The sequence below is a fragment of the Phocoena phocoena genome, chromosome 12 (genome assembly GCF_963924675.1).
Source record: "Phocoena phocoena chromosome 12, mPhoPho1.1, whole genome shotgun sequence".
Lineage (NCBI taxonomy): Eukaryota > Metazoa > Chordata > Mammalia > Artiodactyla > Phocoenidae > Phocoena > Phocoena phocoena.
This window is the reverse complement of record NC_089230.1, coordinates 83,704,275-83,731,947: the sequence shown is the minus strand read 5'-3', so window position 1 is coordinate 83,731,947 and position 27,673 is coordinate 83,704,275. Positions and strand designations below refer to the sequence as shown.

General features: G+C 40.6%; 1 protein-coding gene across 1 annotated transcript in view; it reads left to right on the top strand.

Moving 5' to 3' along the window:
- COL19A1 (collagen type XIX alpha 1 chain) overlaps positions 1 to 27,673 on the top strand; it is a 352,005-nt gene that overhangs the window by 270,079 nt on the left and 54,253 nt on the right. Inside the window, exons 17-29 of the mRNA XM_065888668.1 lie at positions 6,736 to 6,780; positions 11,424 to 11,486; positions 16,296 to 16,331; positions 17,244 to 17,279; positions 17,376 to 17,429; positions 18,114 to 18,167; positions 23,359 to 23,412; positions 24,111 to 24,191; positions 24,967 to 25,011; positions 25,118 to 25,195; positions 26,750 to 26,785; positions 26,913 to 26,966; positions 27,067 to 27,120. Coding sequence (XP_065744740.1) covers positions 6,736 to 6,780; positions 11,424 to 11,486; positions 16,296 to 16,331; positions 17,244 to 17,279; positions 17,376 to 17,429; positions 18,114 to 18,167; positions 23,359 to 23,412; positions 24,111 to 24,191; positions 24,967 to 25,011; positions 25,118 to 25,195; positions 26,750 to 26,785; positions 26,913 to 26,966; positions 27,067 to 27,120 — 690 coding nt within the window. The remainder of the gene's footprint in view (positions 1 to 6,735; positions 6,781 to 11,423; positions 11,487 to 16,295; positions 16,332 to 17,243; positions 17,280 to 17,375; positions 17,430 to 18,113; positions 18,168 to 23,358; positions 23,413 to 24,110; positions 24,192 to 24,966; positions 25,012 to 25,117; positions 25,196 to 26,749; positions 26,786 to 26,912; positions 26,967 to 27,066; positions 27,121 to 27,673) is intronic.

Sequence of the window (27,673 nt, the reverse complement as noted above, 5' to 3'; positions counted from 1 at the left end):
ATTATTTCCTCTCTTCTGCTGTTTTTCTTTTTCTTTTTCCTTTAGATGAGAAGTTAGGTTTTTTATTTGAAAGTTTTTCGTTTGTTTGTTTCTTGAGGTAGGCCTGTATCACTATGAACTTCCCTCTTAGGACTGCTTTTACTACGTCCTATAGATTTTGGTAAGGTGTGTTTTTATTTTATTTATTTTTTTGTCTCAAGGAATTTTCTGATTTCCTCTGTGATTTCAGCATTGATCCATTGATTTTTTAGTAGCATGTTGTTTCGTCTCCACGTGTGTGTGTTTTTCCCATTTTTCTTCCTGTAATTGATTGATTGTAATGGTCTCATACCATTGTGGTTGGAATAAATACTTGATATATTTTCTATCCTGTTAAATTTATTCAGACTTGTTTTGTAGCCTAGCATGTGATCTATCCCAAAGAACATTCCATGTGCACTTGAAAAGAATGTTTCTTTTGCTCTTTTTGGATGGAATGTCTTATAGATATCTATTAAGTCCACCTAGTCTAGTGTGTCATTTAAGACTACTGTTTCCTTATTGATTTCCTTTCTGGATGATCTGTCCATTGAAGTAAGTGGGGTGTTAAAGTCCCCTACTATTATTGTACAGCAAGTCCCCTACATACGAACCTTCAAGTTGTGCACTTTCAAAGATGCAAACGTGTCTTCACATGTCCGATCAGGTAAGTTAGTTCACTTGTCTGGCATACGTTGTCATGTGCATGCATCCTCTATGAGTGGTTGAGCTTTTGTGTACTTTACTGTTCAGTATTGCATAGGGTACAATAGTACAGTATCTTTATTTCAAGCCCAGCATGTCCGGAAGCAAGTGTAAAAGCAGCGGTATATAGCCAATTGTGCTAGTTGGGTACCTAGGCTAACTTTGTTGGACTTACGAACAAACTGGATTTACCAATATGCTCTTGGAACAGAACTCGTTCATATGTAGGGGACTTACTGTACTGTCAATTTCTCCCTTCCTATCTGTTAATATTTGCTTTATATATTTAGGTGCTTCTGTATTGGGTGCATATATGTTAACGAGTATAGTATCCTCTTCTTGCATTGATCCATTCATCATTATATAATGCCCTTCTTTGTCTTTTGTTTTAAAGTCTATTTTGTCTAGTATGAGTACTGCTACCCCCCACTTTCTTGTCACTTCTATTTGCATGAAATATCTTTTTCCACCCCCTCACTTTCAGTTTGAAGTGAGTCTCTTGTAAGCATCATATAGATGGGTCTTGTTTTGTTTATCCAATCAGCCACCCTATTTCTTCTTACTGGAACATTTAGTCCATTGACATTTAAAGTGAACTAACAGGTATGTACTTACTGCTTTTTTGTTACTTGTTTTCTGGTTGTTTTTGTAATTCTTCTCTGTTCTTTTGTTATTGTAGTTTCTTCCCTTGTGGTTTGATGATTTTCTTTAGTGGTATGCTCGTGTTCCTTTCTCTCTAGTTTTTTGTGTATCTGTTTTAGGTTTTTGATTTGTTGTTACATATACGTAATGACCTATAACTATTTCTACTTGTTTTAAACTGATAGTCGTTTAAGTTCAATCACATTCTAAAAGACCTACATTTTTTATTCTCCCCCCACATTTTGTGTTTTTAAGGTCATATTTTCCATCTTCATGTTGATCCCTTCACTGTTTATTGTAGTTGATTTTACAATTCTTTTCTTTTAATCTTTGTACTAGCTTATTTAAGTTGTTGATTCACAGCCATTACTATATATTTACCTTTACTGGTGGGATTTTTCCTTTCCTGTAGCTTCTTCCTTCTTACTGTAGCCTTTTCTTTTCCACCTAGAGATGACCCTTTAACATTTCTTTTAGGGTAAGTTTAGTATTGATGAACATTTTTAGTTTTTTCTTGTCTGAGAAGTTCTTTATCTCTCCTTCAATTCTAAATGATAACCTTGCTGGGTAGATTATTCTAGATTATAGGTTTTTCACTTTCAGCACTTTCCCTTTTGGCCTGCAAAGTTTCTGCAGTAAAATCAGTTGATAGCCTTATGGGGGTTGCCTTGTATATGATTCTTTGTTTTTCTCTTGCTACCCTTAGAATTCTCTCTTTAACTTTTGCCATGTTAATTATGATATATCTTGGTGTGTGTCTATTTGAGTTCATCCTGTTTGGGACCCTCTATGCTTCCTGTATCTGGATATTTTTTCCTTCTTCAGGTTTGGGAATTTTTCAGCCATAATTTCATCAAATACATTTTTTTACTACTTTCTCTCTCTCTTCTTCTGTGTTCTCTATAATATGAATGTTGGTATGCTTAACATTGTCTCAGAGGTCCCTTAAACTGTTCTCACTTTTTAGAATTTATTTTTCTTTTTGCTGCTCTGATTGGATGATTTTCATAGTCTATCTTCCAGATTACTTATATGTTCTTCTGTATCACCTAGTCTGCTGTTCATTCTTTCTAGTGTGTTTCTTTATTACTCATTTATTGTATTCTTCAGTTCTGACTCATTCTTTTTTATATTTTCTAGTTCCTTGTTAAAATTCTCACTGTGTTCATCTATTCTTTTCTCTAATTCAGTTATTATTCTTATTACTAATGCTTTGAAGTCTTTATCTGATAAATTACTTATTTCTATTTAATTACTTGTCTTTTTAGGGGTTTTCTTTTGTTTCATTTGAACCAAATTCCTCTGTCTTCTCATTTTGCTAACTTTCTCTGTTAGGTGAACCAGTTACCTGTATGGTCTTGAAGGGGTGTCCTTTTGTGGGAGCTTCCCTCTACAGTCTGCATGTGCCCAGTGGCTTTGCGGGGAGAGCTGGATCCGACCTGAGCCTGAGGCACGTCTTCCTCCAGGGTGTGCTGGCCACTCTTACCTTGGTAGGAAGTGGGACTGGAGATGGAGGTGCTAGAGCTGGAGCCAGGTGTGATTCAGGACTTCTCCTCTGCTTAGTGACCATCACCGCCCCACTGGGGAGTGGTGGCAGTTTCCTGGTTGCTGGAGCAGAAGCCGCGAGGGTCAGGTCTGAGACGGCTCTGTTCCCTCCAAGAGTGTGCTTTCCCCTCTCCCATCACCACCACCCTTGCCCCAGAGGGAAGCAGTGTTGGAACAAGAGGGCCTGGAGTGGTTGCTCAGTGTGGGTCAAGGTGCAGGCTGTGGTGTTCCTGGCACCGTTAGAGTTCTGGGAGGCCCCCACTCTGCTGCCTCCAGGGGTGACAGCAATGGCCACTGTCCCCCCACTCAGATGCTGTGCCAGGTCTAAGGCAGCTCCATCGCCCCACAACCGTGCACCCCCCCCTTGGCCGTGGCAGTCCTTGCTGTAGTGTGGAGCTGCACCACAGAGCCAGCGGGCTGGTCCAGGTGCTCAACTTGGGCTGGGGAACCTGCAGGCATGGCCACAGGTAACCAGCCAGAGTCCTGGGTAGCTTTCATCTGCTCCCTCCGCCTTGTTTTGGGAGTAAGCGAGTGTGCACACACGCTTCACAAGCAGACTCGAGGTTTCTTACAGCCCCGCTGTCAGGGCCACTGGTCTGCAAACCAGCTAAGGGGACTCATCCTCCTGACGTCAGACCCCAGGGCTGGAGCACCCAAAATGTGGTTCAAACCACTTGCTTCCCAGGGAGGATCTCTGAGGCCGTGTAATCCCCTCTCTTCTGTGTCCCCCACTATGGGCGCAAGTCCCAACCTGATCGCTTCTCTTCCCTTCCTACCAGATTTTGTGTGGATCCTTCTTACGGTCTTGATTGTATAAGAGTCTCTGTGTCAGTCTCCAGTTTGTTTTCCGTGAGAGTTGCTCCACATGTGGGTGTGTTACCAGTGTGTTCGTGGGGGGAGGTGAGCTCAGCCTCCTCCCACTCTGCCACCTTGGTCTCCCCAGAATTCCTGGAATGTGCAGGCTGAGTGGCACACACAACAACCTTCTCCACTGCACCATAGAAACTCTTCAACAAACACACTCAAGAGGGTACAGCTATTATAGCTACTCAAAAGGTTTATGAGAACCATTCAGATAACATGGCAGCAAGGCACAAAATGACCTCGTAAAATTAGAATAACATCTGAGGCAGAACCGTGGGTTCCAGAAACACAAGGACGATGTCTCATTATTTCTGTAGAGCCAAGTAATTATCTGGTACAATTAACTTGGAGAAAGCGGAGAGGAGAATCTCACATGCCAACACATAAATGCAGCTGAAGTTCCAGTTTGCCTCTGCCTTGAGTACTGTTAGCCCAAGAGTGGAGAACACCTACAGAGGCCACTGTGGGTCCTCGATTAGATGAGTTTCCTGACCTAGCTATGGAGTGAAGCAAACATATGGCACTCTGCTAGGCAGTAAATACCATGTTGTTTCTCTGCATAGGAAAGCCTCCAGAAAAATCAAGATTTTAGAACAATACAGCCTATGGATAGAATAATATGACTTGGTGCTACAGAGGCATTTCTTCATCCCTGAAGCATCTCTGATGCCCTTTAGGTTGCCGGGGTTCAGAGGAGGAGAGGAATCTAAACCAAGATGCTACACTGTGAGATGCTCTCAGCAAATGTACTTTGGGTGCTCTTCTGCTCTGCAAGCCAAGAGCATGGGGCCTCCCAATCCAAAGACCACCTCTGGACAACTTGTGTCTTAGACCAAAGCATGTTCCGCCTTCCTCACACGTCACAGCGTAAGCAGAGCTAGGCAGAGACTCTGATGGGTTGTACATAGTCATTGGCTCCAGGCCCAGGTGGTAGTATTTTCAGGAAATTCCTAGAGTTTCTGTGTTTCTGTGCAGATTGCATTCAAACAACCTACCACTTTCTAACTGCTCATTCTTGCAATGAGCATTCTTGGAGTGTTATACCTCATTTTCAAATATGTCCCTGTAATAATTTATAGCTTGGGATTTTGAGACAACCATTTTTATTTTCAATTTAGACATCTCGGATCAAAGTTAAGTAGGAAAAATGAGAGAATATCACAAGACCAGTAATAACAGCAGTTATAAACTATTTATTTTTAATTGGAGTAGCATGAGTAATGTGGAGGCACATTTAAAATATTAAACTGTAGCAACAGTGATCTGAACCAGTGCCTCTGTGTATTTTTGTTGTTTAAACATTTCTGTACTTTGAATTTTCTCTACCAACATATGTATTTTTAATTTAAAAAAACCTTAATGGGAAAAAAACATGTAAGTCAGAATCATTGGCATATTTATTCAACAAATACTTGTTGAGTGCTTCCTATACGTTAGGTAGGGCACTAGACATGGGGCGGCCATTCAGTTCCAGGCCATCATGGACCTTACATGCCAATGCAAGAGGTGCAAATATTTTTAAACAAACACAACATTTTCAATGTTAGTATTACGAAGGAGAAACACCATGTCCAATGGGAACCTATGAGCGGAACCTGTCTGGAGACCCACAGGAAGCGTTTTATCTCAATAGTTGAGCCCTGAGGGTTGAGAGGTTGCTAACCAGATAAAGAAGTGAGGACAGGGTGGGGAACTACAGGGAGGGACGGGAAGGATCTCGGTCCATTTGAAGAGCTGAGAGAAGACCTTCATACGACTCTGCTAAGGTTTTGAAGGAAGGAGGTCAGAATGTCGTTTGAAGATCACTCTCCGACCTTCTATAGAGAACGTATGGTGGGGAGGGGGGAAGAGCGGATTATAGGGCCAATGAGGGAGCCATTGCAATGATCCTGGAGAGATGTGACGGTGGCCTTCCCAGTGAAGGCGAGTAGAATGGAGAGAAGAGATTTGGGGACAGAGGCAACCAGACCGGATGACATTGTCCTCAAGGAACAGAGGAGGGCGGAGTTAACGACGACATGCAGATGGAAGAAGAAAGAGCTCTCCAGATGGGAGAGGATGAATTCAGACTTTCTTTCCTTGATTTTTTTCAATTATACAATGAAAGTACCACTCATTTTAACAAGTCAAACCACAGAGATATATTGGGAAGAAGTTAATTATCATTCTCCCCCTTCTGGACTAACAAATGTTAACAATGTGATATTCTCATCTTTCTCACTTATATTGCCTGTATTTGTTGTATTTTTTAATTCAGTTTTGAACTTGTCAAATATAAATCTCTTCTGGAATTTACGAGTGATAGGTCAAGTAGAAAATTAGATATAGGGGTCAAAACCCAGAAGGGAGACGTGTGCTGGGTTTACAAATTTGTCTTTCTTGGTGTAGATGATGCCTAAGATGCGGGGCAGATAAGAGTATCTGGGACCAAATGTTGAGTCACAACAAGAGAGCTGGACCCAGTCCTGAGGAGGTCCAACCTTGAGCAGTTAGGAGATGGTGTGGGAGGAGAGGTCAGAGAGACAGGAGGAAGCAGGAGAACGTGTGGGATACAAGTCACGACATGCCAAGTGCAGCCAAGAGGGCAGTGAAAGGAATGTCCATGACACTGAGCAGCAAGGATATCACTGCTAGCCTTAGACAGTCCTATCCGTGGAGTGGATGGGCACCGAGTGAGGCTGCCGGACGTTAATTTGAAGTATTGCTAATTCACCCCTGGAGACGTGTATTTCTCCAGCATCACCTCCTGGGGGGATGTCACAGCAAGGATAGGTAGGGTCTCAATAGTTAGAGCTTTTCAGAAATATTTGACAGAACGTGAGAGAGGCAAACGGGATTAAAATGATATCTATAAAAAGCTGTTACTGTGCTGTTATCTCACTATTTCTATGCTTAACTAGGGACTGAATGTATTAAAAATAAATGGATTTTTGTCTTTTTATTTGTTTTATGTTTACCTAGGGAAACCTTGGTGAGCATGGAGCTGGTGGCCCAAAAGGAGAGAAGGTAATCAAATTTGCAAAGTAAATTTGAGTAAAAACATCTTACACCAACTCACACCCATTCACACATCAGGGCAGTCCCGCTGCCCCGTGGGCTCCAAGTCAGCCTGCAGTGGGCACGAGCCTCCCTGGCCTCCAAGAGAAAGCCCTGAGTAGCTGACTACAGGAAGGGAACAAACACATCCACATCGAGGGGAAATAGCTGTCACAGGTAAATGAAATTAGGACACAGGTTTCGGTTTTTAATTAGATGTTTCATGGATCCATGTAGACGGCAAAAACCATCTGAAAGGCCCTTTGACACGATGCCTGAGGCTCGCTATTTTTGTGTTTTCTTAAGCGTCCAAACATAAACTATCATGGGAGCATTTTGGGGTGGGGTTTTATCATGTACAGTCTCGGTTTAACCAAGTAATTATTTCAAAATAGCTTTACAGTTAAAATACTGACGAATTCGCACTGCCTTCTCATCATCATTCACGGGTTTAATTATATTAGCTGTGAAGATGACAGATGCCCTTGCCTGGTCAAAAAGATGTTTCACTCCTGTTCGATCCCGCAGTTGGGATGACCTTGGATTCAGTGGGAACGTGCCATTGTCAAGAAAAAAAAATGCAGGAACGATACTCAATGTTTGGTAATAACCTATAAAGGAAAAGAATCAGAAAAAATAGATATATATGTATGTAAAATGGAATCATTTTGCTGTACACCTGAAACTAACACAACGTTGTAAATCAACTATACTTCAATTAAAAAAAGGGGGAAAATGCACGTTAAATCCACAGACAGAGGCAAGTGGGTTGGAAATACTCTGCGGGAACATGGCCTGGGGGTTCTCTTTTCATTCATTCACCCAGTAAAAATTCTCATGATTGAGGGCAGGGTATTTCGACATGAATCCAAGAAAATATGACTTCTGTGCCTTATAAATCAGTGCAGCCAATCTATTCACAAGATCATACCTCCGTAACCAGAAAAAACGGCTAAAAGATAGTCTCAACAGAAAGTAGGGGCTTCTTATAGACTGACCATTGAAAATGAAATTTCCTGCAAATAAGTAAACAAATAAAACCTTGACATTCTTAAAAAGGCATCCCAGAAATTGATTATACAGCAATAAGGTCATTGATGTGTCTTGGATTGTACTGCTAGTACATTAGCATTATTTCCTGTAACCAAATAGCTTGCAGAATTCCTACACCACCATAAGGAGCACATTATATTTTAAGCAATTACTGCTGGACACATGCAGACTAAGGAGAAAAAAAAAGAAAGCCACAAAGCTTGTCACTTAGGACAGCTGAGCAAAGAGAGTTGTGGCACTTTTAAAGTATTTAAATGATGATTCATTTCTTGAAACAAAACAGCTGGCCCTGGTTTTGCTATGTTCATTAGGAAACATATGTTACTTAGGAATCCTTAAGACCTCAATGATGAGAAATTTGATTCTGTCAAACAGGTGTATTTCAAACTCTAAGGACCCTTTCTATGGCTCAAAATCTTTTCTAATTGCTTCAGAATCTTAAGTGGAATTAGAAAAAGCCAGTGGCATGACTGTTGCCTCTTCCTGCCCAAAGAAATAACCCAGAAGAGTCTACAGAGTACCTGATATAAATGCCCATATGAAATGATTTGTAAGAATTCTAATTAAAAGGAGAAAGACTCTGCCAGTAAATAATGCATATGATAAACTCAAAAACATAAGCACCACATTTGCTAGAAGAGTAGAATCACCTCTACCTATACACACTCACTTAGTACCTGGGCTGAATCTATACTTTTGTTCTTAAAATTATAATGCTGCTCCTGGGTCACTGTAGTGAGAATTTAAAGCTCCTTCAAGCTGCTCTTTCAGATCTTTGCTTGAACCTGCGGTGGACTCTGGTGGTTCAGAACTCCAACTGCACGTTGGAACCCCCTGAGGGCTTTTAGAAAGTACCAGTACTCAGGTTCCATCTCCAGAGACTCTGATGTGGGGCAGAGCCCATGTATATGGTTGATCTGGGGTGGCAGCAGAGTGGGGGGTGGTCCCTATTGCTATTATTTAAGAGGGCTTGAGGTGATTCTACCTGGCAGCCAGAGTGGAGAACCATTGAGTGCTAAAAAGATCCTGGGCTTTGGCATCAAAAGTTGATTGTGCCATTAACAACTCTGTCTCCTCGGGAAAGACACTTTATTTCTCTGAGCGTCAGTTTCCGTATTTGTGAAATGGACGTCTACACAGAGAATTGATGGCAGGATTGAAATCAAATGAGATGAGATGAACTTGCCCGAACCACAATACCTGGCACATATGAAGCCCTCACTAATGCTTCACTCCTTCCTATCCATCCACTCCAAACGTTCTTCATTCTCATAAGGTATCGTTTATCTCTGTCTGATATTAATAGTTAGTTGTTACCATCCTTAACACCCGGTCTTGATCATCTTTGCTTCACTCACCATAATTTGGGGCTCAATTTATCTTGTAGAATAAAAGATTGAACCAGAAGCACGATTTCAACCCATAAGCGACTTATTGCTGAATCACACATCACTTCTCGATGCACCGGCTGGCAGAGTAGAATCACAAAACCAGCCTACCATTGGGAACCCAGCCTTCCAGTGAAGCACCAGAACAGATGCAAACAGCAGTAGGATGAACACACAAATCACTCCTAGGTTAGCAGCCAAGTCCTGTATCAAGAATACTGGGATACAGGAAGAAACACCAAGGAACACTACCGGCTTTTAATGGTAAATGGCGATGGAGACCATGATATCCAAGTAACCAGGCTGACGACCTGAGACTGATGGGATCTGGTGAGGGGATGATGCTGTGTTTGCAGATAAGTTGGGGAGAATTGCTCCTTTATAGAGACGGTGAAACAGGTGACAGAATATCTAAGGACTCCTGAGGAATTAGCGGTGTCTTTTAGGGAAGTTGTCAGAGGGAAAAGATGGAGGCTCAACACCACCAGACCTTTCAAATAGCGTCCAAGGTGTCAAATTAAATGACAGCCTTTCCTGAAGCTAAGTAAACTCATCACTTGTCTTTCAGCTCATAGCCACAGTGATAACTCACTGAACACCCATTCTAACTACGAAAAACAGCATACGTGTCTGTGCTTCAGGTGTGAAATGCTTTTGTTTGTAGAGTTTTATATAAGGGAACAGAGCCCTTAGATTTCCTCCAAGCCCAGACACCCCTTCGTACCAATCAGAGATGGACCAAAGCCTCTGTTGGGTCCTTCCTCTGCATTTCAGTGGAGGACTGTATACATTGCTTCAAATACTTAGCAGCTGTGGACATAGTTACTCTTCCTCCAAGTATATTCCCCTCCCCTTACCTTTAGTATTGAGCAGATGTGACTTTTATAGTAATTTCTAGACCCTTTCCTTGATTTCTACATTTACTTTATGCAACTTACTAGGCATAAGTTTTTCTATCACACCTGTGCACTGGGGCTTTTAGCACCCATCAGATGGGTAATAGGAAGGTCACTCTGTACAGCCTAACACTTGTATAAGGCCAACTGTTTACTTATTCTTTCAAACCAACAGCAATCAGCCCCTTAAATGTCTCCACCAATTTCTTCCTCTTTGTACTATGGTTAGAATTCAATATCTGTAGAAAAAAATGGCTTCTCCTACAATATGGTAAGTGCAAAACTGATGGTACATTATATGTTTGGGTGGTACACTATAAAGGAAAATACTTGTATTAATAAAATCAAGATTACATTTACAAAATATATTCCACAAATCTAGACACCACCTTAATAAAAACATGGCTTTGTCTGTCCATTATATATGACAGGCTCCCTCTTCCTCTAGTCTAAAATCACAAGATACTGATTAGGATAGAAATGTAGAAATAAAACAATGTTTTAGGGCTGTAATAAACTAGTACTTGAAATACTTTGGGTAGATTGTTGTTTGAGGATTCAAAATAAACACATAGGTTTTCTAATTAATGATATGTTTCCTTGCCACAAGTATTATTTCTAAAATTTTATTTTCTCAAAATTCCCTTTATATGTCACATACAAATCCCTTCTCAAGATTTTTGACCAGAACCTCTTAGGCATTTCTAAGTTGCTACTGTCCCCACATCAACAAGAATGCCTTCTCTGTCCACAGCCGAACACTTAAGTGGTGATATAAGTGCTGGAAACAGTGGAGAGATGTGTTTTTCTTCCTGTGACTCCTCACCCCTCCACCTCCCCCAACCTGAAAAAAGAAAGAAGTGTCTGAAATAACATGGGTCTGGATTATTGTGTCAGTTAAATTAGCTCATGTCTTTAAAACCACAAAAATTCTTTTTTTTTTTTTTTTTTGCAAAAACAACATACAGCAGAGCGGAATTATAATTTTTTCCCTCTAAATGTTCTTTCCTTGAAAAATAATTGACTTTTCTTTCACATGCATTTTAAAGATCCTAATGAATATTATGGATTTCTAAAAGACCCAAAGGCATCGTGGAGCACTGACAAACATTATTATGCAAATAGCCTAACCGGATTCAGAACTTCACATTGCCTCTTGGGGGATAAGAGATAACTTCCGTGGTTAGAAAGGGCACAGGCAATGCTCTGACCCTGACAGTCACAACAGGACTCACCTGGCCTCCTGCAAAAACTTTCTTCTGCTTTTTCTTGAAAGGGTGAAATTGGACCACCAGGATTTCCAGGCTCTATTGGCCCTAAAGGTGAAAAAGGAGAATCTGTAAGTATTTTAGCTTTGAGAGCAGAGGAAGAATATCCAAAAGATAGAATTAAAAATATATTTCTTAATCAGCCCAATTCCATGCATCTTGGTTGCCCCTGCCATAGGGAACAATAGATCAGATATTTGAGCATGTACTCTAGTCAAGGTACTAAGTTTTTTACATGTATTACCTCACTTAGTTCATTTTTTAAAAAATCACCCCCATCCTTCAGATGAGGAAACTGAGGCACAGAGAGGTTAAGTAACTTCTGTAAGTTCACACAGCTAGGAAGTATTGAAACCATGAATCACTCCTAGGAAGGCAGATTCCAGAACCCAGGGTTTAAAAATCACTAAGCTGGGCTTCCCTGGTGGCGCAGTGGTTGAGAGTCCGCCTGCCGATGCAGGGGACACGGGTTCGTGCCCCAGTCCGGGAAGATCCCACATGCCGCGGAGCGGCTGGGCGCATGAGCCATGGCCGCTGAGCCTGCGCGTCCGGAGCCTGTGCTCCCCAACGGGAAAGACCACAACAGTGAGAGGCCCGCGTGTGGCAAAAAAAAAAAAAAAAAATCACTAAGCTGCCATGCTATAACTAAACATAATAGCTCAAATGAATAATAAAAGCATCTTTGGGCTTCCCTGGTGGCACAGTGGTTAAGAATCCACCTGCCAATGCAAGGGACATGGGTTCGAGCCCTGGTCCAGGAAGATCCCACATGCTGTGGAGCAACTAAGCCCATGTGCCACAACTACTGAGCCTGCGCTCTAGAGCCCGTGAGCCACAACTACTGAAGCCCACATGCCACAACTACTGAGCCTGAGTGCCTAGAGCCCGTGCCCCTCAGTAAGAGAGGCAACTGCAATGAGAAGCCCGCACACCGCAACGAAGAGTAGCCCCTGCTCGCCACAACTAGAGAAAGCCCGTGTGCAGCAACGAAGACCCAATGGCAGCCAAAAATAATTTAATTAATTTTTTAAAAAATGAAGCATCTTTGGCAATGACAGTCATTTTTCAGGCAGCTTTAGAATCAGTGCTGTCACTCATGTACTCCGAAGTTCTCCTACTTCAGGAATCATGCTTGCCCTTAGAATTCCATCCAGGCCAGTAACAGCCCTTCCTGGGACTGTCTGGGAAATCTCATGTGTCCCACAAATCCAGTCTGGTGTCTGCTGCCCCATCCATCTGCCCACTCACTCCTGATACTCCACACTTGTGGGCACGTCTCCCACCTCTTACCTACCTCTCTGGGTCCCCACTGACGCCCCTCCATGCTGGAACACCGACACTCACCTTCTCCTAATTTCCACGTGACCCATAACAGACCAGTCCCTAAGATTTACTACAGTTCTACTGGGATAGCTGGGACTTGTAGAGCAGAATAGAGAAATCTGAACGGGTTAGAGCAGTGCTTCTCGTACTAAGTGTGAACTTAAATAACCTGAAGATCATTTTGAAATGCCAATGCTAGTTCAGCAGGTCTGGCTTGGACTTTTTACCAAACCCACGTTCAGCTGCTGATGGCTCATAAGCCAATAATTCGAGAGGCAAATGTCAGTAGAAAGGAAAGATGCTTTAATCAGAAAAGCCAGCCATCTGAGAAGATGGTGGACTTGTGTCAAGAGACCAACTCCAAAGATTCTGCTCAGCCATGACAGTTTTTAGAGGGAAAAATGGGGGAAGAGTCTCAATGAATCATTGAGGCAGGAGGTTGGGTTCTGCATCTTTCTCCATTGCATGCAGACTGGCTGACTCTTTCTTCAGACGTTATCTTGCCCGCGTGATCTGCCAGCAGGAGAGTTAGTCATATTTTAACTGCTTAATTCTTCATTCTTACTTCTTTTCATCTAGGAAAAGAATCAACAGGTTAGACAAGGCATGGGGTGCGTTCAGGACAGCACAAGTCAGGAGTTAGTTTCAATTGCCTCATGATCTCATTTTTATATTTAGGTTCTTTTAAGTTTAGAAGGGAACAGAAATGGGCAAACAGGAAAGGGACGAAAGAGCTGCTTTCAGCCTGAGTGGCTGTATTTCTCAAAGTCCCAGGCCATGCTCCTGCTGTGGGTCCCTAGACCATGCTTTGCGTAGCAAGCGCCGAAGGATGTCACAGTTCCTAAGGGTTTTCCCTGTGGTTCTCCGTCCTGCCACCAAGACCCAACCCCCTGAGACTACCTTTCGCCCCATCTACCTTACCCAGGAGAAACCAGCTTCTTTTCCTCTCAGTTCTTCTCCTTGTCAGTTCCCTCTGAATCCCTGAATTATCCCACACCCCTTACACGTCTTTGCCTGCCTCTCTCCTCACCCCCCCACAGGAAAAAACACAAATTTCACATTATTTAGCAGAGCAGTTTAGCTCTTTGTGATCTCAACCTCTTTAATACAGAACAGGATGTGGACTTAACTTTGCATAATAACCAGAAGGCCCGAACAGAACAATGGTCTTCATCCAGATCTGAATTAGGAGCCTGAATGGTACCTTAAAAGGGCACTTTGTTCCCCGTTATAGGAAATTTAGAACACGACCAGGTTAGACATCAGAGCTGAAATATCGTCCGGTTGAACCCCAGGATTTTATAGCTAAGGAAAAAGAGGCTCTAAAAGGTAAAAGACTTGTCCCAGGTGGTAGCCATTGGAACTAGGACGAAATATCAGGTCTCTAGATAACCAGGCCCCTGATTTTGGTTCTTTTTTCTTTTACAAGCAGTTACTTTAGTCAGTGTGGCTTGACAGAGGTTCTAGATAAGCAACGTGCTATAATCAGAAGCAAGCAGTTACAAAAGCAATGTTGCCCATTGCTCACATCTAATTAACTTCGTCTCCTATCTTAAAACTCAAATTGATTTTTAGAATTAAGACTGAAAAGCAAAAATATAAAGCCCTAATCTAATATATAGAAATTATCCAATAATAAGAGATGTAATGATGTTGGATAGATATGGGTCGTATTAGTCAGAGTAGGTAGGTTATGCCTAGTAACAAATTAGCCCTGAAATATCTATGGTTTTAACCCAAGAAAGGTTTTCTCTTGCTCGTGCTGCCTGCCCAGCGTGGTCGGGAGGAGTGGGTGTCCTGCTGCACACGACCCTCAGTGACCAGTCACCAGGCTGATGAGCACCCGGGAGCTACACCATCTGCTAGGTGCAACCTTCTCAGCCACCACTGCCAGGGAAGTGGGACTGGAGGATGACGAATGGGCTCCTTCAAGCAGCACGCATCACTTCTGCACACATTTCACGGTCAGAACTAGCTGCCTGGCCTCACATAACTGCAGGGAGAAGACGGGGGCCCACAGTCCCCAGGTCACGGGACACGAGGCTTGTTCAGTAACCACACCCCTCCTGATCGTGACCTGAAGGTCAAGCCCCTAAGAGGACCTTTGAGAGCAGCAGTACCTACCACAGTGGTTCTCACACTTGCCCTTGACTTTCAGATGCAAAAGAAAATGACTAAAATTACTAAGTTACTAAAAATGTGTGGTATCCATCTTATTGTCAATTCACTCCATTCAAATAATCAATCGATTACATTTCAAATCAAATCAAACAGACTGAGCAAGCAAAGCCTGGGATTGAAGTCAGGCTGCCTGGGTTTAAATCATCAGTGACCTCTTACTGATTCTGTGACCTTGAGGAAATGGCTTAATTTCTCTGGGCCTCAGATTCCCCCTCTGTAAATGAGTGTACTCATCGTACCTAGCCTGTTGACACAGAGGGTAACTGTGTTACTGTATTAAAACAGGTGTAAGTGTTTTATTCAATACATGTCAGCTACTATTGTTATATCTGTAAAACTTTAAATTCCCTAATTTAATAAACTTTTGTTCGACACCAATAGTGTACCCCAGAGATGCTATGATAGTCAAGATGAATTATATCTCTACCTTCACAGAGTTTATTGGCAAGATAAACAAGGGAACGTACAGTGGGTGAATGCTGTTTTAGGGGAAGTAACTCAGTTACTCAGAAACTTTCTGAGTCTCTTTCCTCATTCCTGAAATGGGACAATATCTCCCTCACAGCCCTGTAGTGAAGGTTAAATGACACCATGATACATACCTTCAAGAACAGAAGTTAATAAGGGGAAGCCTCCCCGTGTGTGTGTGTGTGTGTGTGTGTGTGTGTTAAGGGTGGGTTGTGGTGTTAGTAACACAGTGACAACAGGGGCAGTGTTACTTAATAAGGGGCATTCCTTCAAAGCTTCTGTCTCTCCCCAGAACCTTCATACCTAGATCCAACAAGAACGAGTATCAGTTCCACAGACTTGTACTGTTATTCACCCAGTAATTAACTGCTTCAAGCCATTTTCATTAAAAGAAAAATGAAAATTAGTAAAGTATTTTTAAAATAATGATTTTACATTTTTAAACACTAAGTTAAACTGTATTTTTAAGCACCAACTTAAGTAACTGGAAAAATTCAAATGAATGTCCTTCCACTGATCACTTGACATCTTCATATTCATTCTGCCTCTGATTGTGTGTGTGTGTGTGTGTGTGTGTGTGTGTGTGTGTGTGTGAGACCATCTTCTATCTGAACCATGCAAGAGGAAGCTTTGGCCTTGGACCACATTGTAATTTGTCAACCACTCAGGAGTCTCAAAATAACATTGAAATGATTAACTTACTGTTCATTTGGAAATATGAAACGGTTTTTAAATTCGTTTTCATATGGTCCTTTTAAGCTGCATAGGCAGACAATGTGACATTCTGGATCACTGCATGTTTGCAATGGAGTCTGAGTTTGGCCTGCAGGATTTACGCCCATCCAGGTTTGGAGAGATTATTCCTAAAAGTGTTTATAAATGATTCTGTTTTCCACCCATTTTCCTAGGGTGAACCCTTTACAAAAGGTGAAAAGGGAGATAGAGTAAGTAGATGTTTTATCACTGTCTTGGGTTTTCTACTTCATTTTCTTTCTCTCTGATTTCTAGTATGTTTACTTTGGAGTCTAATACATTTGATAAGGTCAGCTCCCTGAGCATTTTACTTTTTCCTCTGTGAATTTTGACTCTTTTATTTTGATAAATGAGAAATTTTAAACCTTGTTAAGTGTTATCATGTGATGACACTTCCACATTGGCTTTGGGTAGTGTATATTTTCTTTAACCCATTACAATTTGTGACTGGACATGAACGTGATGAAAGGTCTACACTAAGGATATTTAAGATACAAAATTAATATGTAAGATACAGATTTTTTTCAAAAATTTTGTTAATGATACAAATTGGATTTCTCAAACAAGAAAGGATCAATAGTAAGTCATGGAAAATAAGAAAAGCAAACTCATTATAGCCAATATTGTCCTCTTTTGTGTAACCTTAATTTTTGTGTGTTTTTTTGTTCCATTAAATACATACACCTGAAAGTAGAATCTCCATGACATATCAACTTAAATTTTACTCTTTCTTTTTCGCCCTCATCTGCAGTTTTAGTTCTCTTGAGATACAAGATGAACTGGCAGCAAATTATAACAATGTCAGCTAAGTAGGGAACTCAGTGACCACTAATGGACCATGATGGTTAAAGTGTCAAAAGTGACATTGGGGAAAAAAACTGTTACAGAGAAGAAAGAAAAATAGGAAATTATTGTTTATGTATTAGCAATGATTATTTTAAATCGTATTTTAGAATGAACCCTCCTTGACTTCACCACGTCTTCCATAATTTTCCCCTTTATTGTATGTCAGCTAGTGGGGAAGTAGATGAATTGCAGCATTAGAGATGCTCTTCTCCATCCATATTTAAACATTACAGGTATGGTCCTTCTTTCATTTACAGGGAGAACCTGGAATAACAGGATCACAGGGAGTAAAGGTAATCCCCTGACACCCTTCTCTTGCATCTCCGATGTAATGAGATTGTGAAACATTAAAGTAACCATTTCACTTTCCTTCCCACCCATATGTTTAGGGCGAGCCTGGAGATCCTAGCCCCCCTGGTGTAATAGGAAGCTCAGGACTAAAGGTATATAAGAAATAACTGAGATGAATGAGGATATTATTTTGAAGTTATAGCCATTTCTATGTAAAACAAGGAACTCTGATGGACCACTCATTTTCATCACAAATGTTCTCAGAGACTTTATCATGTTTCCATGGTGATCTCCCCGATCCCCACATTGGCCGCATTTATTACATACATGGTGACTGTGCCTTATGGATCACAGTGGGATTTTTAAGCTCTTTTCAGACGATATTCACAATAGCATCCTAAAAGCTTTAAGAGTAAACAGTGTGAGCCACATCTATGACCCTGAGCTGTATTCTCAAAGAGAACAGGATTCAGTATTCAATTTCCTAAGCCAAAATTATGCAGCCCAGAAGTGTTTGAGTTGCCCATGCAGGACTCTACAGGAGCGTCCCAAAGAAGACCAGCTGTTGGGAGGTGCTGGAGAGATTCGTGTGATATGCCCCCACCAGTGGGTAAGGCAAGTTATCCAGGCCTCACCTACTGGTGAGAACAGACTCATTTAAATGACAACATCTAGAAACTATCTTTGTAGGCCCAAAGCACATTTCAGTGTTATATAGAGGAGCCTGGATGGTGGAAAGTCGATCTTTCTATAGATAAAGGTCATACCGTGTTTTACATATATTCAGGTACAATCTAATTTTTATCAAATTAAAGTACATATCACCTTCTATTTAGGGTCAGCAAGGACCTGCAGGCCCTATGGGACCCAGAGGACCACCAGGAGATACTGTATGTATAGTAGATGCATGTGTCTTTGATATTTGGAAATTAAATTGAGACTAAAGCATGTTTTTTTGTTTGTTTGTTTTGCGATACGCGGGCCTCTCACTGTTGTGGCCTCTCCCGTTGCGGAGCACAGGCTCCGGACGCGCAGGCTCAGCGGCCATGGCTCACGGGCCCAGCCGCTCCGCGGCATGTGGGATCTTCCCAGACCGGGGCACGAACCCGTGTCCCCTGCATTGGCAGGCAGACTCTCAACCACTGCACCACCAGGGAAGCCCCGTAAAGCATGTTTTAAAGAACATCAGCATCTGTTCATGTGACTGAGTTATACTACATTTTCCAAAGGCATGGGTCATCTCTACCAATAAAACAGCACACCTAATGTCAGGGGCTATTGAGAACATTAGTATCTCCATATAGTCATACGAGGTCCTTTTGAATATTAGCCTAACAAATCAGTCTTTGAAACCCAAGTTAGCATTTCCATTATACATCATTATAAATGGCTTTTGGTTCAATTCTCCATCCAAGTAAGATACTTCCAAAGCTTCTGTTGTTGTCTTCTTGCAACATTCTCCAAAAAGGGCAAGTCTTTTGGCTGAAAATACTTATATAATGCAATTGGAGAAAGGTCCTCCGGTTGCATTAAACCTAGCTTTACTCAGCTCACAATTCTCTCTCTCTCTCTCTCTCTCTCTCTCTCTCTCTCACACACACACACACACACACACACACACACACACACACACATACACACCCTCACACTGTTTAAATGTACTTTTTTAATTGAAGTAGTTGATTTACAATATTATATTAGTTTCAGGTGTACATTATAGTAATTCAATATTTTTATAGATTATATACCATTTAAAGTTATTACAAAATAATGGCTATTTTTCCTGTGTTGTACAATGTATCCTACTTGCTTATTTATTCTATACACAGTAGTTTGCACTTCTTAATTCCCTTACCCCTATCTCCTCCCCCCTTCCCTTTCCCCCACTGGTAACCACTAGTACGTTCTCTGTATCTGTGTGTCTGTTATATATTGTTATGTTCAATCATTTGTTTTATTTTTTAGATTCCACATATACGTGATAACATACAATATTTGTCTTTCCCCATCTGACATATTTCATAAAGCACAGTACCCTCTAGGTCCAGCCACACTGTTGCAGAATTTCATTCTTTCTTATGGCTGAGTAGCATTCCATTGTGTATGTATATGACATCTTCTTTATCCATTCATCTACTGATGGACACTTAGGTTGTTTCCATATCTTGGCAACTATAAATAATACTGCTAAGAACATTGGGGTGCATATATCTTTTTGAATTACTGTTTTCATTTCCTTTGAATATATAACCAGGCATGGGATTGCTGGATCACTAGGTAACTCTATTTTTAGTTTTTTGAGGAACCTCCATAATGATTTCCCTAGTGGCTGCACCAATTTACATTCCCACCAATAGTGCACTAGGGTTCCTTTTTTTGCCACATCCTTTCCAACACTTGTTATTTGTAGAATTTTTGATGGTAGCCATTCCAACAGGTGTGAGATGATACCTCATTGTGGTTTCGGTTTGCATTTCCCTGATGATTAATGATGTTGAGCATCTTTTCATGTGCTTGTTGGCCATCTGTATGTCTTCTTTGGAAAAATGTCTATTCAGGTCTTCTGCCCATTTCTTAAATCAGGTTGTTTGTTTTTCTTAATATTGAGTTTTATGAGCTGTTTATATGTTTTTGATATTAATTCTTTATCAGTCATATCATTTGCAAATATTTCCTCCTATTCAGCAGATTGTCTTTTCATTTTGTCAATGGTTTCCCTTGCTGTGTAAAAGCTTTTAAGTTTAGTTAGGCCCCATTTGTTTATTTTTGCTTTTGTCCCTTTGCCTTAGAAAACAGATCCAAATATATTGCTACAATTTATGTCAAAGAGTGTTCTGCCTATTTTTTCTTTTAGGAGTTTTATGGTTTCAGGTCTTACCTTTAGGTCTCTAATTCAGTTTGAGTTTATTTTTGTATATGGTGTGAGAAAATGTTCTAACTTATTGTTTTATGTGTAGCTGTTTAGTTTTCCCAGCACCACTTATTGAAGAGATTGTCTTTTCTCCACTGTATATTCTTGCTTTCTTTGCCATAATTTAATTGACCAATAATTGGTTTATTTCTGAGCTATCTATGGTTCCATTGAGCTATGTGTCTGTTTTTTGTGCCTGTACCATACTGTTTTGATTACTGTAGCTTTGTAATATACTCTGAAGTCCGAGAGTGTCATATCTCCAGCTTTGTTATTCTTTCTCAAGATTGCTTTGGCAATGTGATGTCTTTTGTGGTCCCATACAAATTTTAGGATTATTTATCCTAGTTCTGTGAAAAATGCATTGGGCAATGCATTAAATCAGTAGATTGCTTTGGGTTGTAATGACATTTTAACAGTATTAATCCTTTCAATCCATGAACACAGGGTCTTTCCATTTCTTTATATCTTCTTCAATTTCCTTCATCAGTGTTTTATAGTTTTTAGACTATAGATTTTTCACCTCGTTGGTTAAGTTTATTCCTAGGTATTTTATTCTTTTTCATTTGATTTTATGTGGGATTATTTTCTTGCTTTCTCTTTTGGATAGTTTCATTATTAGTGTATAGAAAAGCAACAGATTTCTGTATATTAATCTCATATCCTGCAACTTTACTGAATTCATTTATTACATCTAATAGTTTTTTGGTGGAGACTTTACAGCTTTCTATATATAGTATCATGGCATCTGCAAATAGTGACAGTTTTACTGCTTTCCTTCCAAGTTGGATGCCTTTTATTCCTTTCTCTTGTCTGGTTGCTGTGGCTAGGACTTCCAATACTATGTTAAATAGAACTGGTGAGAGTGGGCATACACGTTTTCTTCCTGATTTTAGAGGAAAGGCTTTCAGCTTTTTACCACTGAGTATGATGTTAGCTTTGAGTTTGTCATAAGTGGTGCTTATGATGTTGAGATATGTTCCCTCTGTACCAACTTGGATGAGCATTTATCATGAGTGGATGTTTAAGTTTGTGAATTGCTTTTTCTGCATGTTTTGAGATTATCATAATTTTTACCCTTCCTTTTGTAAATGTGGTGCATCACATAGATTGATTTGCAGATATTGAACCATCCTTACTTCCCTGCAATAAATACCACTTGATTATGGTGTATGATCCCTTTTATAAATTCTTGAATTCAGTTTGCTAACATTTTCTTGAGGATTTTTGCATCTATATTCATCAGAGATATTGGCCTGTAATTTTCTTTTTTTGTAATGTCTTTGTCTGGTTTTGGTATCAGAGTAATGGTGGTCCTATAGAATGAATTTGGCAGTGTTCCCTCCTCTTCAACTTTTTGGAATAGTTTGAGGAGGAAAGGCATTAGCTCTTCACTATATGTTTGGTAGAATTCACCTGTGAAGCTCTCCAGTCCTGGACTTTTGCTTGCTGTAGGGTTCTTTTTTATTGCAAATTTAATTTCACTACTAGTGACCAGCCTGTTCAGATTGTCTATTACTTTCTAATTCAGTGTTGGAAGGTTTTATATTTCTAGAAATTTGTCCACTTCTTCTATGTTGTCCAATTTTTTGGCATATAACTAGTATTCTTTTATGATTTTTTGCATCTCTGTGGTAATGGTTGTCATTTTTCCTCTTTCATTTCTTATTTGGTTTATGTGTGTCCTCTCTCTTTTTTTTTTTTGATGAGCTCTCACTAAAGGCTTATCAATTTTGTTTATCTTTTCAAAAATCATAGCTCTTTGTTTCATTGATCTTATCTATTGTTTGGGGCTTTTGGGGTCTTTATTTTATTTAATATTTCCTCTCTGATCTTTGTCATTTCCTTCCTTCTTCAGACTTTGAGTTTTGTTTGTTCTTCTTTTTCTAATTCCTTTACATGGGAGGTTAGGTTGTTTATTTGAGATTTTTTCTTGTTTGTTGAGTTAGGCCTATACCACCATAAACTTAGAACTGCTTTTGCTGTATCCCATAGATTTTGGAAAGTTGTGTTTCCATTTTCATTTGTCTTGAGGTGTTTTCTGATTTCCTCTTGATTTCTTCATTTACACATTGGTTTTTTAGTAACATGTTGTTTAGTCTCCACAATTTTGTGTTTATCCCATTTTACTTCCTGTAATTGATTTCTAGTTTCATACTATTTTGGTTGGAAAAAAATGCTTGATATAATTTCTGTTCTCTTATATTTGTTGAGACTTGTTTTGTGGCCTAGCATGTGATCTATCCTGGAGAACATTCCATGTGCACTTGAAAAGAATGTGTATTCTTCTGTTTTTTGATTGAATAAATGCACTTTCCTATCCATTCCCCCATGTCAGCTTTGTGTCCCTTGGACAATCTCCCTAGCCTTCTGACATCTTGGGAGCCAAAACCTCACTATCAATCCTCACTTGAGCAAAACGAGAAAAATGCTTGACCACCACTTCTTAACACTGATCTCTATCTGGCCATGATTTGAGTACCCTCCATGCAACTGTTAGAATCTCTCCTTTTCCCATCACCTTGGGAGCAGCCCCATGACATCTTGCTCTGTTCTCCGTGCTCCCTGACTGAGGCTCCAGGGGTTCATCTTTCAGCACGTTTGGTCACTTGGTACTTTGAACATTCACTTCATGAAGCAAATCTTTTTGTTGCACCCCCAAGCCATATAGTGAACCATTGAAGGTGTACCTAATGGAGAGATCTTACAAAAAGAAACATAATGCTGGTGGCACAGGTGGAGCCACAAGATGCCCAAGAAATGACATTAAGTGATAGTGGCTAGAGCTAAAATAGAGAATAAAATAAAAGAGCCTTTCTTGCCAAATCATAGTAAAAGCATATTTTCTATTTACCCCATTGTCTTTCTGAGTCATAGGGTGATGCCACCAAGAGCCATTCTTCCATGCCTTTTGGCAGTAATATGGATGGGGCATTTAATTCAGGTCTCCCTTTTAGTTTCTTTCTCATTACATTCAGGTTACCTCACTTGAAACAACAAGCCACATATTTTCATTAAGGTTTTTCTCTCTCCAGCAGACCAAAATCAACACGTTCCCATGTAGTTTGTGTGTTAAAATTCTGTTCTCCTGACAAAGACTCACAGATAGAAATGTTATTACAATAAGAGATTTTCTAATTGCTCTCTCCCTTTTATTCTGAATTTTCTAGGGATTGCCAGGAGAACATGGTATCCCAGGAAAACAAGGCATTAAGGGTGAAAAGGTATCGCTTCCGTTTCACTCACTTTGTATATTAAGTAGCTGGGTAGGAGGAAGAGACAGAGGGTCATAAGGACACTGGGGGAGTGAAAGAACAGGCCAGGGCAGCTGGGATTGTGCAGGAGATAGATGTTCGCATAAATTATGGCATGAGCGTCATCCCTGGACACTGTGGCAGCCCAGGTTCTGGCACTGAAAATGCAGTTTTACAGAATGAACTGCCTTAGAGTTGAAGATCTCAGGACTCAAAAAACCTGTTTCAGGCTCAGCTAACAACTCAGGTATAGACCTAAGAAGTCTCAATCTCTCAGTACCTGTTTCTTGATGTCTACGTGGAAATAGTATTTTAGTACTGAACCATTACTTGGGAATAACTTAAAGAAAACATAAAGATCATCTAAAGAACCATATGAATAGATTTTTATATTTTTTGCATATCTATTTATACACGTACATACATTTCATGATACTGTAAACCTACCGTAACATAGCTCACCGCCAGATCTAGGTGCACTTAAGATAACAGAACAGTGTCCGCGTGGATGGGACACTCAGTACATATAGTGGAATGAGTGAGTGAATGGGTGAGAGAACGCAGTGTGACTGGCTATGGTGACAACTTAATACTATGGAAACTGCTGCCTCTACCCGTCCCACCATGAACCTGAGTGATGAAGTGAGAACCTTACCTTGTTTCCTCAGGGAGACCCAGGTGGGATTATAGGCCCTCCAGGTCCAAAAGGTGAGGCTGGTCCTCCAGGAAAAAGCCTGCCAGGGGAACCAGTAAGTACCAATCCTTTTACTAACATTTCCTTTGAAAGCTGATTAATTACTGTTTGTGTGTTCCCAGTTTCAGACCACAGGCATAGGAATGTTTAGGTCTGCAGAAAAAGAAGTGTTCATCTTATTCTTTAGATCAGAGGTCTAATCTTTTTGGGAATTTGATGCAAGCAAAGGGCTCTCATCTGAAGAAAAGGCACACACATGCACCATTTTTCATACAATTCTGGGAGATTCATAGGCACCCCTGAAGCTTCTGCAGGGACTGTTTGGGGATCTATGAAGCCTAGTAAGGTTTGCTAGTTTTAAACCATAAACCTTCCTTGGACAATCTCTTAAAACAGAAGAACTGCCTGAAATTTCCCTTCTAGAGGCTCTGCATATATAGCCATTGGTGGTCATCTTTAAAAAATGTCCTTGTGGCCTGGGCTAATCCCAGGACATAGAAAACTGGATAGCTGGAAAATCCAACCCATATGGCTGTTTCATCTGCCTTTTTTTCTCCTCCCCTTTGACCTTTTATGTGAACAGTAATAAATAATTCTCAATATCAGATGCCTCATTTTAAAGATGAAAACATCTTATATTTTAAAGTAACTATACAAAATCTGTAGCCTAGTGAAATTTGTGTTCCCTCTTCCTTACTATTTTACAGAAAAGGTTTATTCAAAAAAGATGAAGAGCAATGAAATATTTTTGAGTTATGACTTCTAAGATGTAATTAACCTTTTTAGGAAAAGAAATGTATTCACTTCCTTTTCTCTTCTTTTTCTTTTAGGGATTAGATGGAAATCCTGGAGCACCTGGCCCGCGAGGGCCAAAGGTAAAAATATCTTACATAATTTTTAAAGAATTAATAATTAACGAAATATAACTGGAAAATCCATGTCCCTTGAGCCTCACACTAACAGAAGCATCTAATTGCACAGGGAGAAAGAGGACTGCCAGGTATCCACGGCTCCCCAGGTGACATAGGCCCCCCAGGGATAGGAATTCCTGGCCGAACTGTAAGTGAAATTCAATCAAGTTTTTGAAACCCTGTTGACCCAATGTTGTGAAATAAAATCCAGCAACAAATTTGAATACGGAGAAGAGTGAAATGGTCAGAGGAGATACAAAAAGTGCTAGTCAGAGAGCAAGAATTAATGGGCTTTGTGGTTATATCCTAAGCACAGAAGGTACCCACTGTTTGTTGACTTACAGATGCTAATCACACGTACACTGATTTTGAATTAGAAGAAGTTATTTAACACTTTATTCCTCCATTCTATATATTTAAAAGTACAAATGAGTGTAAGATTATGAGAATGCCCAATATTAGGATATTATATATTACTGTTTGTTTTTAATTAGAATAAAATGAAAAGTTACTTTTAAAGTGAATGGAGTGCCTATAAATGAGATGATATCAAAAATCTCTATGTAATATCTTAGAGAAGAGAGAATAGAGATAGTTTTTGATAGTTAAGACAAATAATAGAAAGTTTTTTGACGTGTTTTAGCTATAAGGGTAATAATGATAATAATGACCATTGTATGCATACTTGTGGACCAAATAGCAGTAAGAGATAAAACTTTTTATTTACTACGAAAAAAGATAAAAGATTTTGGGACAAGAAAAGTGAAGTAGATGGTTATCCCAAAGACATTAATTTGGAGATTGGCCTTATCGTGAGAGGTAAAAGAAGATGTAAATAGTGAATGGTTATATTGTGTGTAGCTGGTGTTTGATTTTCCAGGGTGAGAATATAAAGACCACTGGAGATGAGAGATTAAACAAAGTAAAAAAGTAGGTCAGGAAATTATTAGGGGAGTGAAGGAGGTTGAAGCGAAAAATAAACCAACGAACCAAAAATAACTTAAGCACACCGTATAAATAGAAAGGAAGCAAAAGGTAGCTTTGACAATATGAATATTTATTTAAAAGTAAGAAGGGAAAAGGCAATGAGCAGGTAGTGAAGCCAGGTGCTGAGACCCCAGCTCTTTACGCACCCAGGTGATCAGTCAGTTCCTCATCCAGGGGTCCATGGTCATGAGACAGGGATGGATCTGTCACCATTAGGTTCACTGATAATCTCCCAGCCTCATTTCAGCTACCCCAAATTCCAGTTTTCTAACATAGAAGAGAATAACTGAAGTTTTGTTTCCAGTTCCCGTCACTGAACACTGGTTCTGGCAATTTCCTCAGAGAAATGACTCCCAGTAAAAAGCAGGAAGGAGAGGAAGCCCCAGGCCGGTTTCCCTGTGGCCGGCCAGTGTCTAGCAGACAGAACTTGGGCGTGTTGTTTGTGCGCCCGTGAGTGGGCAGGGACCGCCGGCGGGCTCGGGGGCGGCCCAGGTGTCTGAACACAGTCATGGTGGTGCTTCCAGCACTGCATCTGGTCAGGTGTTCACCTGCCACCCAGAACTCTTGGCCAGCTTTGCAGAGAGTTTTCAGAGTGTGCAGGGTGGCAAGCCCTGTTGTCCACTATGTAAATTACAGTACTTGGCCCTTTCTCCCACTTGGGTAATCTATGGACATTCCCAGCAGAATTCTGATCACTGAATCTCCTTCTCTTCAGGGCTCCCAAGGCCCAGCTGGAGAGCCAGGGATTCAGGTAAGCTACTTAACCAAGTTATCTGGCACAGCAAATCCATCTTGCTGACTGGGGGTGGGGGTGGGGGGGAATGGGGACAATTACTAAAAGACTATCCTTGTAAGTAACTATTTTCCCCCTTTGCCAGGGTCCTCGAGGTCTCCCTGGGTTGCCAGGAGCTCCAGGGACCCCAGGGAATGATGTAAGGACAGTTTTTACCTACTTCCCCTCTCCCCCACACCTGTCTTAATCTGAACCTGTGCCGAGGTGCAAAGATTTGAACATGCTGCTTCTGTTTTCAGGGAGCTCCTGGGAGGGATGGAAAGCCAGGGCTGCCAGGCCCCCCAGGTGACCCGGTATGTTGACAGTCTGTGCCTGATTTATGTATCTTTAATGCACGCAGCAGGCAAACAGCCTACCAAGCAAGTTTTGCTGTCCAGACTAATTAGAATGCTCAGTGACTGCTTAGTGATTTTGTTTATCCCCACTTTTTTGTAGAGGGGAAAAAAAATTCAAGCTACATCAGCATTTTTGTGTGTGTGACGAATACTTATTTCCCGAGGGTATAATTCAGCTGTACAATTTTTGCCCCAAGCTGAGCCTTGGTGTATAATGTCTCAATCCCATGGAAAATTGAGTTAAAATACAAAGCCACAGATTCTGTTCTTTCTAACGCTAGTGACGAAATGAACTTCATTTTTCTAAATGAAAGTCTGCGGGTAAGTTTCCCACAATATGGTACATATCTATTGATTCGGTGGCTTTAAGAATGCTGAAATGGTTCAATTACAAAACTGGCTTGAGTAGGCTTTTCAGAACAGGTTTAGGCACTAAATGGGTGTTCCAAAGTTTTATTTTAGGTTAAACCTTGCTTTGAGTGACAGTGAAATCCCTTTAAATAGCCTCCAA